General features: G+C 55.4%; 1 protein-coding gene across 1 annotated transcript in view; it reads right to left on the bottom strand.

The window, feature by feature from the left end:
• Positions 1–15,343, bottom strand: part of ADAMTS3 (ADAM metallopeptidase with thrombospondin type 1 motif 3) — a 63,909-nt gene that overhangs the window by 34,491 nt on the left and 14,075 nt on the right. The window contains exon 4 of the mRNA XM_068165713.1: positions 4,302–4,458. Within this exon, the coding sequence (XP_068021814.1) occupies positions 4,302–4,458 (157 nt within the window). The remainder of the gene's footprint in view (positions 1–4,301; positions 4,459–15,343) is intronic.

Raw genomic sequence — 15,343 nt, 5'->3', positions numbered from 1 at the left:
GGGATGAGCTGGGCTGGATTTGGGAGCTGGGTGGAACAACCTGCCCAGAGGGGAAGACCCCAGCATTCACCCCAGAGCTCTGGCAACCCCCTGCTGCCCTGCCCCAGCCCCCACCTTGGTGGCAATAACCTGACATGGGGGAGAACCCCCTCCCTAAGCCAACTCCCCCTCCAACTGCCCAGCCTCCCTCTGCTGACAGAAAACCAGAGGGGAGACAGCACCAAACCAAAGGCAATTCCCAGCTACAAGATGAACCCCCAAACCCCTCCTGAGGACAAGGGAGCCAAGCCCAGCTCTGACCTTTGAGGGCAAAGAGTGCTGATGGTGAACCCAAGTCCTGGGCCATGCTCACCAGAAGACATTCTGGGTTGAGGCCACACCAACAGTGGCCCTGGAGAGGCCAGCTTTGTGCTGACCACCTGATTCCAAGCTGAGAGCCCAGCAAGGCAGCTTCCACCTAGTGCAGGACACTCCTGAGCAGGCTGGGGGCACAACTGCTGTGCTGCAGACACAGCCCCCAGCCCTTGCATTGCACTCAGAGATGTTAATCACACTTCTCAAAGTGTCTGATGGTTTGCTCATTAGTTTTCCTCCCACTTCCTCCTCCTCCTCCTTAGCTCTTCTCCCTCCTCCTCTTTTCCTTCTGTGTATTGCAAGCACATCCAGCACCAATTACTCCTTGGCACCATGCTGTTCCTGTTTGAAAAGCCCCTTGCTGACCACCTCTCCTGGCACTCAGCAGGCTGCTACCTGAAATCAAGAGGTGAAAACCTAATACCCCAAATCCTAACACCCCACCAGCAAATATTCCACCCAGAACCACCTCTCCTGGCACTCAGGAGGCTGCCACCTGAAAACCAAGAGCTGAAAACCTAACACCCCAAACCCTAACAACTATTCCACCCAGAACCACCTCTCCTGGCACTCAGGAGGCTGCTACCTGAAATCAAGAGGTAAAAACCTAACACCCCAAAACCTAACACCCCACCAGCAAATATTCCACTCAGAACCACCTCTCCTGGCACTCAGTAAGATTCCACCTGAAAGCCAGGAGGTGAAAACCTAACACCCCAAAACCTAACAAATATTCCACCCAGAACCACCTCTCCTGGCACTCAGCAAGCTGCCACCTGAAAGCCAGGAGCTGAAAACCAAGAGGTGAAAACCTAACACCCCAAAGTCTAACATCCCACCAGCAAATATTCCACCCAGAACCACCTCTCCTGGCACTCAGCAGGCTGCCACCTGAAAACCAAGAACTGAAAATCAAGAGGTGAAAACCTAACACCCCAAAACCTAACACCCCACCAGCAAATATTCCATCTAGAACCAACTTTCAGGGCACTCAGCAGGCTGCCACCTGAGAAATAAGAGGTCAAAACCTAACACCCCAAAACCTAACAACTATTGTACCCAGAGTCACCTCTCCTGGCACTCAGCAAGCTGCCACCTGAAAGCCAGGAGCTGAAAACCAAGAGGTTAAAACCTAACACCCCAAACCCTAACACCCCACCAGCAAATATTCCACCCAGAACCACCTCTCCTGGCACTCAGCAGGCTGCCACCTGAAAACCAAGAGCTGAAAACCTAACACCCCAGAACCTAACACCCCACCAGCAAATACTCCACCCAGCACTTCAAGGAACCCTATCAGGTTTCAATTTTAGAGGGGAAAAAGTGGTGGGGGAGGGGGGGAAAAGCTGCTTTTCACAATGCCAAGCCAGCAGGCTGGATGAAGAGGCAGGATGTCATCAGCTGAGTAATGTGCAGGAGCTCCAATACCCTCCCCATCAGCACCCAGGTCATGAGAAACTCTGCTGAGAAAGAGTTCAGACACCTCCTGGCAATGACCACGTCTCCAAGAGACACTGAAGTGCCTGGGGAAGTGGCTGAGGGAGGTCTCCAAAGCAGGCAAAAGTCTTCCCATTCTCCCACCTTCTATTCCAGGCTTTCATTCCCAGGCAACCAGGAGCAATTCCCAAATCATTTCTTCCTCCTACATGTTTCCCACCTGGGACAAAGCCCCTGGAAGCCAGCTCCATGGCAACCCCATCAGCCACAGAAGCACTTGGGTCCTCTGGGGAAAATGAGAAGCCTGAAAGGAAGCTGGGAGATAAAGGCTCCTGGCTCCTTGTTTCCCACTGCTAGGAAGTAATTAGAAGGAGGCTTGGGTCTGGAGTGCCCTCTCTGGGGGGAAGAGGTTGTCACTTAAAACCATCCCAGGATGGGGAGAGAAGATAAAACAGGAGAAGGCTGAGTGCACTAACAAGCTGTGGGGCCTCCAGGCTCCAAGGGCACTTGGTCATCATCCCACCACACCAAAAGGAAGTGCATGGAAAGAAATGAGGGCTGAGAGAGCAGGAGGACAGACAAACCAAACTCTCTGATCAGCTCAGGCAGAGCACCACCCAAGCCTCATGTCTCATCAGCCCCCTGACCTCAAGCTGAGGCTTCCCACTCCCTCCACTGCCCTTGGCTCAGGCTCTCAGCGCCCTGAGAGAGGCAGTTGGGCTTTTGTTTCCCCACACTCCTGAGCCTGAGTCAGCACCAACTTGCAGAGGAGGTCTCCAGGGTGTAGCTTTGCCTCTCAGCCCCACGGTTCCCATCGCTCCTCCAAGGCTTGGGGAGGACTGAGGTTAAGGATCAGGCAACCTGGAGCTGCTTGGCAGCTCATGAGCAGAGCAGAGCAGATTCTTTTCATCCCATCCAGACAGGATGACATCATCAGGAGACTTTCAAGCCCTTCCAAGCTCAGGCTTTCTTCTCCCTTCCCAAGTGGAAGGCTGTTTTGGTGATAAGCTCTTCAAGCTCCATCTCAATGATGCTTTAATGGGACAGCCTCATCCATCCTCCAATGGGTTTGGGTCAGCTCCTCTCTGCCCTCCTCATCCTCAAGCTGCAGCCTTTTGATCTGTGTTGCTTTTAGCCCTTCAGAATACCTCTTTCATTTGTCTTGAGCAGCTGTTACTTGGGGGCAAGAGCCCCCAAGGTGAGCCCCAGCCCTCAGTCCTTGCAGCACACAGATGTTTGGTGCCCTGAGGACCCAGACCTGCATTCCTGGGGAAGCTGAGCTGATGTGGGAAAGCTCTGTAGGGGACAAGCATGCACAGCTGCACCACTGAGGAGCTCTAGAGGTCATCCTGCTCTGGGATGGGGCTCCCAGACCATACCTGAGCAGAGGATTCAGAGACCATCACACACTGCAAGAAGGAAACTCATGGAATGGGTTGGGTTGGAAGGGACCTTAAAGATCATCTAGCTCCTGCCATGGGTAAGGACACCTTCCACAAGCCCAGGTTGCTCAAGGCCTCATCCAGCTTGGCCTTCAGCCCCTGCTGGGCAACCTGATGTCATCAGAAACAGAGCCTTGCATGTCCTGCCTTGATGGACAGAGCAGCAGACACCCTGTTGGGGTACCCAAGCCAAGCACCTTTGGCAGCAGGGAGGTTCCTCTCTGTTTAAAACCTGCACCTGATCCTGGCTGCCTGTGTTGTGTGCAGCTGCTTCTGTTCTCCTCAAAGCCTTCTCAGCTCCAGCAGCCAGTGAACACCAAGCACAAAGAGGAAGATGAGAAGCTGAGAGATGAACCAGCAGAGCCAGGGAGGGGATTCTGCCCCTCTGCTCCACTCTGCTGAGACCACAGCTGGAGCTCTGGGTCCTGTTCTGGAGCCTCTGTGCCAGGAAGGATCTGGAGGTGCTGGAAGGTGTCCAGAGCAGGGCCAGGAGGAGGAGCAGAGGGCTGGAGCTGCTCTGCTATGGAGACAGACTGAGAGAGTTGGGGTTGTGCAGTCTGGAGAAGAGAAGGCTCCCAGGAGACCTCATTGTGGCCTTCCAGGATCTGCAGGGGGCTCCAAGAAAGCTGGGGAGGGACTTTGGAGGGTGTCAGGGAGTGATAGGACTGGAAGGAGTGGAGCAGAACTAGAAGTGGGGAGATTCAGCTTGGCTGTGAGGAAGAAGTTGTTCCCCATGAGGGTGGTGAGAGCCTGGCTCAGGCTGCCCAGGGAGGTGGTGGAAGCCTCCTGCCTGGAGGTGTTTGCAGCCAGGCTGGATGTGGCTGTGAGCAACCTGCTGCGGTGTGAGGTGTCCCTGCCCATGGCAGGGGGTTGGGACTGGCTGAGCCTTGAGGTCCCTTCCAACCCTGACAATGATTCCATGACTTGTGCAATTGTAAAGGGAGGCTAAAAATGCAGAAACAGGCTAAAAAGAAAGGAATAAAAGCAAGCCAAAAAAAGAGGCAAAAGCCACCAGAGGCTTGAGATGCCTGCAAGAGATTGGTGAGCAAGGAAGACAAAGTACTGTACCTTCTGTGTGGACATCAGGGAGGGTGTCAGTGGAGTGTGGCACTGCAGCTGCCCTCCTGTACACCAGGTGGATCCTTCCCTTCTCCTCTTCCATTTGCTTCCCCCTTTCCAAAGGCTCAATGAAGTATTCATCCTCATCAGTTCTTATCATCCCAGCCTGGGCAGGAAGAGAGAGAGGAGGACAGGAGGTCAGTGGAGTGCTGGCCTGAGGCTTCAAACACGGAGAGGAGGGAGAGGAGGGAGAGGAGGGAGAGGAGGGAGAGGAGGGAGAGGAGGGAGAGGAGGGAGAGGAGGGAGAGGAGGGAGAGGAGGGAGAGGAGGGAGAGGAGGGAGAGGAGGGAGAGGAGGGAGAGGAGGGAGAGGAGGGAGAGGAGGGAGAGGAGGGAGAGGAGGGAGAGGAGGGAGAGGAGGGAGAGGAGGGAGAGGAGGGAGAGGAGGGAGAGGAGGGAGAGGAGGGAGAGGAGGGAGAGGAGGGAGAGGAGGGAGAGGAGGGAGAGGAGGGAGAGGAGGGAGAGGAGGGAGAGGAGGGAGAGGAGGGAGAGGAGGGAGAGGAGGGAGAGGAGGGAGAGGAGGGAGAGGAGGGAGAGGAGGGAGAGGAGGGAGAGGAGGGGGAGGAGGGAGAGGAGGGGAACTGTGTGCCACTCCACCAAGAACAGCTCTGGGTTCTGCCCAGCACCATTTCTCACTCTGATCCCCGCCCTGCCCATCCCTTCCAGCCTGTTTCCCCCTCCCTGCAGGGCCAGCTGTGATTTGGCATCGCCCCCCTGGGTGCTGACCACCTTCCCTGTGCTTTTGGGCCACCCTGTGCTTTGCCCACCCTTTTGAGATGCTCCCCCCTGGCTTTGCTCCATCCCTGCAGCCAAGGGGACAAATATTGACCTGCTCTGCCTGCCAGCCAGCACAGAGCAGCTAGAAATCACTCCAGAGGCCTTATCTCACCAAGCAGGAGGTGAAGGACAGCAGACAAATCATTGTATATATATGTATTGACTCATCTTAATCCTTTTGATTGGCCAATGAGGCTCAGAATCAGCAGGGGCAGCCTGGCTCCCATTTATCAGCCCACAGGCAGCAGGAATGCAGAAGCCAGCTTGATTTTCTGTCTCCAGGCTGCCAGCCCTGCTCCCACATTTCATCAATGCAAAGAGCCTGGCACTGAGACACTGGAAGGTGTCCAGAGAAGGGCAACAAGGCTGGGGAGGGGTCTGGAGCACAGCCCTGGGAGGAGAGGCTGAGGGAGCTGGGGTTGCTTAGCCTGGAGAAGAGGAGGCTCAGGGGAGACCTTCTTGCTCTCTCCAACTACCTGCAGGGAGGCTGTAGCCAGGTGGGGGTTGGTCTCTTCTCCCAGGCAAGCTGCACCAGAACAAGAGGACACAGTCTCAAGCTGTGCCAGGGGAGGTTTAGGCTGGATGTTAGGAAGAAGTTCTTATCAGCAAGAGAGATTGGCCCTTGGGATGTGCTGCCCAGGGAGGTGGTGGAGTCTCCATCCCTGGAGGTGTTCAAGAGGGGACTGGATGAGGCACTTGGAGCCATGGTTTAGTTGTCAGGAGGTGTTTAGGTATCATAGGTTGGACTTGATGATCTCTGGTTGGTCTTTCCCAACCTGGTTGATTCTGTGATTTCCCCAGTGAAGGGGGAAAGAGAGGCACAAGCAGGGGCTGGTCCCTGCCTGGAGCATGCCCAGAGCAGGGCAGCAGAGCTGGGGAAGGGTCTGGAGAACAGGGCTGGGGAGGAGCAGCTGAGGGAGCTGGGGGTGTTCAGCCTGGAGGAGGCTGAGGGGAGAGCTCATTGCTCTCCACAGCTCCCTGAAAGGTTGCAGTGAGCTGGGGGTTGGTCTCTTCTCTGTAGTCTCAGGTGATAGGAGAGGCAATGGCCTGAAATGTGCCAGGGGAGGCTCAGGTTGGAGAGGAGGAAAGATTTCTTTGCTGCCAGAGTGGTCAGGGGTTGGAGCAGGCTGCCCAGGGAGGTGGTGGAGTCCCCATCCCTGGAGGTGTGCAAGGAACCTGTGGCCATGGCCCTTAGGGAGGTGGTTTGGTGGCCAGGGTGGGGTTGGGTTGGGTTGCTGGTCACTACTCCACGTGTGGTCTCACCAGGGCAGAGCAGAGGGCAAAGAGAAGCTCCTTAGACCTGCTGGCCACACTTCCCTTCCCTGCAAGAAGGTGCAGACAACAATGAGGGAGCTACAAACAGCATGAAGCCTTGAGGAGGGCAGGTTAAAGCAAGGAATCACCTCCTGAGCCAAAATCAACATCACTTGGGGAGGCACAGGAGCCCACATAAATATTCATGGGGCACGAGCTGCTGGAGAGCAGAGAGGCAGCCATTGAGAGAGCACAACAGAGGACTGTGGAGTGCCCAGGGAGAATGGAGACATTGAACTCCAACCTTGGGGTCACCAGCATGGGTGGGACTGACAGAAGTATTTTAGGAAGTGAAAAGCCTCGTTTCTAGGGCAGGGCCTTGAATCCTCTCGGGGGAGGGGCTGGGGGGTTTCAAACACCCCCCCTCAAAGGTGAGGAAGTGAAAGGGGTCTGTGAGCAAGGAGGCAGAGAGCCTCTGGTGGCCACTATCAAGCCCAGGGCTGCTTGGGGAAGCCTGCAGCACACCGACTTGACAGAAGAAGCCTACAAGAGGACATCTCCATCCCACCCAGCACCTGGTGTCCCAGGCAAGGAGGTCAGGAAAGCTCTCAGCTTTGGATGCCAGGCTCCACTGTCCTCCTCCAGCCCAAGTTCTGAGGCTTTTCCACCTTCTGACAGACTGGATGTGCTGTCCCCAGCCAGGGAGCATCTTCTCATCCAGCTCCCTTTATGCCAAGCACTCTTTTGCCTAAGCCTTGATAGAAGATAGGTTTCCACAGTGCTGAGCCCTTGCCAGCCACATCCTGGGCTGCAGCAAGAGAAGTGTGGCCAGCAGGGCCAGGGAGGGGATTCTGCCCTTCTGCTCCACTCTGCTGAGACCACAGCTGGAGCTCTGGGGCCAGCTCTGGAGCCTCTGTGCCAGGAAGGATCTGGAGGTGCTGGAAGGTGTCCAGAGCAGGGCCAGGAGGAGGAGCAGAGGGCTGGAGCTGCTCTGCTGTGAGGACAGACTGAGAGAGTTGGGGTTGTGCAGGCTGGAGAGGAGAAGCCTCCCAGGAGAGCTCATTGTGGCCTTCCAGGATCTGCAGGGGGCTGCAGGAAAGCTGGGGAGGGACTTTTGAGGGTGTCAGGGAGGGATAGGACTGGGGGGGATGGAGCAAAACCAGAAGTGGGGAGATTGAGATTGGCTGTGAGGAAGAAGTTGTTGCCCATGAGGGTGGTGAGAGCCTGGCACAGGTTGCCCAGGGAGGTGGTGGAAGCCTCCTGCCTGGAGGTGTTTGCAGCCAGGCTGGAGGTGGCTGTGAGCAACCTGCTGTGGTGTGAGGTGTCCCTGCCCATGGCAGGGGGTTGGGGCTGGCTGAGCCTTGAGGTCCCTTCCAGCCCTGACAGTTCTGATTCTATGTCTTACTCTTCCTGCCTCCTGCCCTGTATCTGCTCCCTCCTGACTCTCACTGCCCCTGGGGGGCTGCATCTCCAGCCAGCAGGGCTGAAGGAGAGCTGACTCCTGAAGGACACAAATCAGCAGGCTTTGGGTTCCCATCAGAAGGGATCAAAGCTGCTGGTGGTGGGGAAACACAGGGGACCCCAAAGGTTGCCAGAGGGCAAAGTTCTCCACTCTTATGGCTATAGAATGGAGTAGAGTCATAGAATGGGCAGGGTTGGAAGGGACCTGCAAGGTCATCCAGTTCCAATCCCCTGCCATGGGTATGGACACCTCCCACCAGCCCTCCCTCAGTCAGCTCTCCCTCAGCCCTGCTGGCTGAAGATGCAGCCCCCCAGGGGCAGTGAGTCAGGAGGGAGCAGGCACAGGGCAGGAGGCAGGAAGAGTAAGACATGGAATCAGAATTGTTAGGTCTTGGAAGGGACCTCAAGGCTCATTGCAGCATTTATTTCACCTGCCACAAAGCTGCTGCCTCCCAGGACCTCTCTTCTGACCATTCCAGGGATGAAACTGGAAAATGCTTCCCTTTAGCCCTCTGATTCCTCCTTTTTTTATCCCCTGCTGGACAATCAGAGGTGGCCCCCAGCTCCCTCCTGCAGCTCCCTCAATAGCAGCCCTGTTGAGCAGCATCAAGAGCTCTGTGTTCCCTCCAGTTAGCATCCCAGCAGCAGCCCAGCAGACACCACATCCTGCCAAGACAAACACGCGGGGCCTGGGTGCAGGGGAAAAGAGGTGGTGGGGTGGGGGGGGAGAGCTGCTGGAGACAGCCCTCTCCAGTCTGCAACCTCTTCAGGAGTGGATATAAACCTGCTTTTATCAAAGAAGGTGCTGCCTGGCCTCAAAAACACAGAGTGAGGGCAAAAGAGCCCCAAGACACTGCCAGCTTTCAGCCCCTTCTGTTGGCCTAAGGTGTGTGCAGCTCCCTGGCTGTGCAGAACCTGCGTCACTGCTACCTGCTGCCCTCCTCCACACAGCAGAGCTTTGGGGACTCTCACTGAACACTGCCTGATTTACTGGGAAGAAGAAGGTGGGGGGTGGGGAGGGTGGAAAACCAAGGCAAAGCCAAGCCAAGCAGGTTGCTTTGCCCTGCAGCACGTTTCCCTGCTCCTGCCCCCACCAAAATCCAGCCACAGTGGGCAGGAATGAAGTTTCCTCCCTGGGTATGTGGCTCCAGGCTTGCACCTCCAGCCCCTGGGGTGGGGGTTTAGCCTCTCAGGTTTGGTCAAGCATCAACTGCTTCCCCAGGTTTCTCCTTCACCAAATATTCTGGAAGCTTCTGAAGCCATAGAGTTTGCCCCATGATCACAAGATCCTCTCTTCCTCCTCCTATCCTCTCCTTCTTCTTCTCCTCCTCTCCTTCTTCTCCCTCCCTTCTCCTCTCCTCCTCTCTGAGGTGGTCAGACACATTGATGGCAAGCTGACCAGAAACAAGACACTCATTGCCTTAACCAAAGGGAGCTCTTCCTGGGGCTCAAACTCATCCCAAACACAACCACGTTGCTCCTCTTAAGCACACTTGGTGTCATCAGGGGAATAAAAACACTGCTGGGAGGCTGCTCCCCTGGCACAAGGCTGGGAAAAGAGACTTAATCCAGAGCCACACACACCAAGCTGCACCCCCAGCTCCACTGGGCACTGCTGGGAATCAAAGCCACTCCTCACTGATCCATGGGTCCAAAGTGAGAACAGAACATCAAAGCCATTCCTCACTGATCCATGGATCCTAAACAGGAGCAGAAAACCAAAGCCACTCCTCATTGATCCATGGATCCAAACTGAGAGCAGAAAAATCAAAGCCACTCCTCATTGATCCAAAATGGGAGCAGAAAACCAAAGCCAGTCCTCATTGATCCATGGATCCCATATGGGAGAAGAAAATCAAACCCAGTCCTCATTAATCCATGGATCCTAAACAAGAGCAGAACATCAAAGCCACTCCTCATTGATCCATGGATCCTAAACAAGAGCAGAACATCAAAGCCACTCCTCATTGATCCATGGATCCAAAGTGAGAGCAGAATATCAAAGCCACTCCTCCTTGATCCATGGATCCTAAACAGGAGCAGAAACCCAAAGCCACTCCTCATTAATCCATGGATGCCATGTGGGAGAAGAAAATCAAACCCAGGCCTCATTAATCCATGGATCCTAAACAAGAGCAGAACATCAAAGCCACTCCTCATTAATCCATGGATCCAAAGTGAGAACAGAACATCAAAGCCACTCCTCACTGATCCATAGATCCTAAACAGGAGCAGAAACCCAAAGGCACTCCTCATTAATCCATGGATGCCATGTGGGAGCAAGAATCCCTTCTCACCATCCCTGCTTGCTCCTGCAAGGAATCTGAGCCACCTCCACGCACTAATTGCTGCACCACCTCAAGGAGCCAAAGGCACTCAGGAGCAGCCCCCAAGCTAACCCCAGTTCTGTTGGATTTGCTCAGCAGAGAAGAAAGTGGCAAGGTTTTTTCTGGGTCAGGGAGAAAATGACAGCTGCTTTCTGGGTCATTTCTGTGCTGAATTGACAGGAAGCTTCTTCAGCCTCACAGAAAATTCCCTGATGCTGAAATTTCTCCTGCTTGGTTTTAATCCAGATCTTGGGTTTCCTTTCCTTCCTTCCCTTCCCATTCCTTCCCTTTATTCCTCCTTTCCTTTGTTCCACTCCATCCCTTCCCTCCCCTCCCTTTCCCTTCTTTTCCTTCACTTCCCTCTTCCTTTCCCTCCTTTTCCCTTTCTTCCCTTCCCTCCCAACCCTTTCCCCCACTACCTTTCCTCCCTTTCCCTTCACTTCCCTCCCTTCCCCTCCTGTCCTTCCCCTCCCTTCCCTTCCCTCCCCTCCCTTTCCCTTCCTTCCCTTCCCTCCCCTCCCTTTCCCTTCTTTTCCTTCACTTCCCTCTTCCTTTCCCTCCTTTTCCCTTTCTTCCCTTCCCTCCCATCCCTTTCCCTTCCTTTCCTCCCTTTCCCCCACTACCTTTCCTCCCTTTCCCTTCACTTCCCTCCCTTCCCCTCCTCCTCCTTCCTTTCTCTCCCCTTCCTTCCTTTCCTTCCCTTCCCCCCCTTCCTTCCCTCCCTTTCCCTTCTTTTCCTTCACTTCCTTCCCTTCTCCTCCTCTCCTTCCCTTCCCTCCCCTTCCTTCCCTTCCCCTTCCCCCCTCAGCAAGTCTAAGAGAACTCAAGGGAACCCCTCAAGAAGCTACAGGAAGCAAAAAGCCCAACCCAGAGGCTGATTTGGATGTGTCTCCCTCCTTTCTTTTCTCTGGGTGTGTGTGTTCTTGGAAAACCTACAGAGCCTCCACTCGGAGAGCAGAGCTGGCACCAGAAGGGCTTTGTCCTTAAAGAAAGGAGTTGTGGCTTTCAAAATCTCAGTCATTAAGAAGTGAAAAGTATGCCTGGAACGTGCTCAGTGCAGGCCAGCAGCTCCCTGAGCCCAGCTCTGCCAAAGCCTGTCCTGCTGGCTCGGTGGCAGCCCCCAGCAGCTCTGTGCCAGGGGCTGCGAGAGGGCAAAACCTGCTGCCTGGCAAAGGAGCCCCAGGGGTGGGTGCACGAGAAAGGGCACTCAGGGCTGCCACTTCTGGCAGTGTTTCCCCACTTCCTGGAGCCATGGGGATTCCAGGAGAGCCACTGCCTCCTCTGGAAAGGGGAAAGGAAAAGAAAACACACGCAGACAGACAGACACACAGACACACAAACAAGGACACTCGATAGCCTTCGAAGAAAGAAAAACAACAGCCTCAGCTCCAGGGCTCCACAAGCAAATAAAACAATCCCCAGCCATCACCAGGAGCAGGCAGGAGGGGACACCTGAGGTCAGCAGCCCTGTGCCTGCGGTGGTGGTGGCAAACAAAGGCAGCGTTTCATCTGCTGCCCGGGCGCGGAGGCTGCCACGGAGCCCTCCCGGCTGCCACCCGCCTGGGCCCCTGCCCGCACTCAGCGGCGCTCTGCTGCCTGCTCTGCCCCTGCAGCACCCCCCCAGCTGCCTGGCCAGCTCCCAGCTCCCCAGCCAGGCCATGCAGAGTGTGCTCCAACACCACCAGCAGCCCATTCCATACAGCAACGGGGGCCTCAGGTCCTAGCACGCAGCCAGGGAGCCACCTCCAACAGAACCACAGAACTGCGAGGGTTGGAAGGGACCTCAAGGATCATCCAGTCCCAACCCCCCTGCCGTGGGCAGGGACACCTCACCTCACGTGTCATCCAACAGAAAGGGTCTCCTGGTGACCTTTCAGGCTCTTTGGACCCTGCTGTATTTATCAAGGGGGAATTCATTATTGTTTTGCATCACCTTTGCATTCACAGATTCATGGGATGGGTTGGGAGGGACCTTCAAGACCATGGAACCATAGAATGGGATGGAAGGGACCTTCAAGATCATGGAACCATAGAATGGGTTGGGTTGGAAGGGACCTTCAAGATCACAGAACAGGTTGGGTTGGGAGGGACCTTGAAGATGATGGAACCACAGAATGGGATGGGTTGGAAGGGACCTTCAAGATCATGGAACCATAGAATGGGTTGGAAGGGGCCTTCAAGATCATGGAACCATAGAATGGGTTGGAAGGGGCCTTCAAGACCATGGAACCATAGAATGGGTTGGAAGGGACCTTCAAGATCATGGAACCATAGAATGGGTTGGGATGGAAGGGACCTTCAAGATCATGGAACCATAGAATGGGTTGGAAGGGACCTTCAAGATCATGGAACCATAGAATGGGATGGAAGGGACCTTCAAGACCATGGAACCATAGAATGGGTTGGGATGGAAGGGACCTTCAAGATCATGGAACCATAGAATGGGTTGCAAGGGACCTTCAAGATCATCCAGTTCCAACCCCTTGCCATGGGCAGGGACACCTCCCACCAGCCCAGGCTGCTCCATGCCTCATCCAGCCTGGCCTTGAACACCTCCAGGGAGGGGGCATCCACAGCCTCCCTGGGCAGCCTGTGCCAGTTCACCTCTTGCATCACCCAGGTTAAGAAGCCAGCAGGCTGCTGTGAGGACTTCCCTGTTAGCTGCTTCCTCCACTGCTGGTTGCAGACTTTCTTTTCCCATGGAACCTCTCCCATAGGTCACTGTTGCTCCTGAGAAGCAACCAGACACCCACCTCCTGGCCTCAACCTTCCCCCAGTCCATTTCCAGCAGTCCCAGCTTGGAGGGGGGTGGTTGATTTATGTGGTGAGGAGCACACAGAGCAGCTCTGCAAAGCACATGGCCCTTTCCCCAGGGGCTGGGAGGGGCTGCACTCCCCTTTTGCCACAGCAGACTTCATGCTGTGGGCAAGCTAGCAATGGAGAGGAGGATCTCCCTGCTTGAAAAGCTTTGCCTTGCAAGCTCACAGACCATGCAGCCCAAACTGGGAGGTGACACCCAGTTGTCACCTCAGCTACGAGCTGGAGAAGAACCAGCAGCCCTGGCACGTTCTACTCTTGAGGGGGGACACATTCTGGGGGTCTACAGCTCAGCAGCAGCACTGCAGGGCACTTGAAATGCCCAAACTGGGAGTACTTAGAGCAGCCTCATGCTTTGCAATCGCTCCTGCATCTCGGGGTGGGGGGGCAAGAAAAACTCTGGGTTCAGTCTCTGAGTGTGTGGGGGGAAGCACTTTGAGACAGCCAGTGACTCAGGCAGGAGTAAAGCAAGGACAGGATGATTTGTGTGAGGTCAGGGAGGTCAGCTGCTGTTGCATGGCCGAGCTTTTAAGGCAGAAAGTCGAAGTGCTTCGTTAAAGCTCTCAGGCAAGTCGCAGGAGTGCTGCAGGAAAGGGAAGGATTAGTTTAAAAGCCCAGGGAAAGCAAATATTTCACCCCAGGAGAGGAACAAAGGGGCTGCAGCCTTCTCCAGCATGGCAAGAAATAGGAGGTCAGGGGGTCAAATGGGACTTTGATTTCCATAACTCTTGCAGGGAGATGGTTGGAGCTCAGTCACAGAATCTGGCTGGCTGGAAGAGTCTCTCTCAGCTCAGTCCTCAACCCAGCACTGCCAGGGCACCACTGAACCCTGGCCCTCAGCACCACATCTACACAGCTCTGGAACCCCCTCCAGGGATGGGGACTCCACCACTTCCCTGGGCAGCCTGGTCCATGGCTTTGCCCCCTCCCTGGAGGGGTTCAAAGCCTTGAGCACCCTGGGCTGCTGGGAGGTGTCCCTGCCCATGGCAGGGGGGGCAGAACTGGATGAGCTTTAAGGTCCCTTCCAACCCCAACCATCCTGTGCTTCCATGAAACCCTCCTTTTCTTGTCACTTTGGAGAAGAGTGACACTCCAGCCTCCTTTCAGGGAGTTGTAGAGAGCACATGCAGTGTGACCCCCCAAAAGCCATGCAGATGATGGGCTCCTCCAACAGACCTTCTGCTCTTCCATCCCCCTGTAAGGTGTTTTCACAGAAGCACAGAATGAGTTGGTTGGAAGGGACCTTCAAAATCATCCAGTTCCAACCCCTTGCCATGGGCAGGGACACTTCCCACCAGCCCAGCTTGCTCAGAGCCTCATCCAACCTGGCCTTGAACACCTCCAGGCAGGGGACAGCCTCCCTGGGCAGCCTGTGCCAGGCTCTCCCCACCCTCACTGGCAAGAATTTCTTCCTCATCTCCAGCCTCAATCTGCCCTCTCCCAGCTCAAAGCCATTGTCCCTTGTCCTGTCACTCCCAGCCCTTGTCAGAAGTCCCTCCCCAGCTCTCCTGGAGCCCCTTTCAGGTCCTGGAAGGCTGCTCTCCAGACTCAACCTGCCCTCTTCCAGCCCCTCACCCCTCTCTTCTCTATCCAGCCCTGCTCCTTGTGCCCCCTCTGCAAAGCTCAGACCACGCAGCTCTGAGGGCCAGCTCCAGACAGAGCCTAGGAGGGGGCTGAATGAACAAGGGGCAGCCAAGAGGGCACTGCTGAATGTGGCTTCTGTATCTCCCACCTTGCCAGAGCCAAGCCCCAGGTCAGCACAGGCTCCACAGCCTCAATGAGAACCCTGAGAGAGGGTCTGGAGCACAGCCCTGGGAGGAGAGGCTGAGGGAGCTGGGGTTGCTTAGCCTGGAGAAGAGGAGGCTCAGGGGAGACCTTCTTGCTCTCTACAACTACCTGAAGGGAGGCTGTAGCCAGGTGGGGGTTGGGCTCTTCTCCCAGGCAACCAGCACCAGAACAAGAGGACACAGTCTCAAGCTGCACCAGGGGAGGTTCAGGCTGGATGTTAGGAGAAAGTTCTTCCCAGCAAGAGAGATTGGCCATTGGGATGTGCTGCCCAGGGAGGTGGTGGAGTCCCCATCCCTGGAGGTGTTTAGGAAGAGCCTGGCTGAGGCACTTGGTGCCATGGTTTAGTTGATGAGATGGTGCTGGGTGAGAGGTTGGACTCCATGATCTCAAAAGTCTCTTTCAACCTGGTCTTGAAGGTCTCTTCCAACCTGGTTAATGCTATTCTATTCTATCCTATCCTATCCTACCCTACCCTCTCCATGCCTCTCCAGGCAGGGGGGGAGCAGCTCTTGCAGGAGGGATCTCTTCAGGTCAGGGAGCCCCAGAAGCCCTTTTGGCTTTTGTGCTC

This window comes from Melanerpes formicivorus, unplaced genomic scaffold (genome assembly GCF_026170545.1).
Source record: "Melanerpes formicivorus ecotype bairdi unplaced genomic scaffold, bMelFor1.0.p_v2 SCAF_92, whole genome shotgun sequence".
NCBI lineage: Eukaryota > Metazoa > Chordata > Aves > Piciformes > Picidae > Melanerpes > Melanerpes formicivorus.
This window is presented reverse-complemented; position numbering and strand designations above follow the sequence as displayed.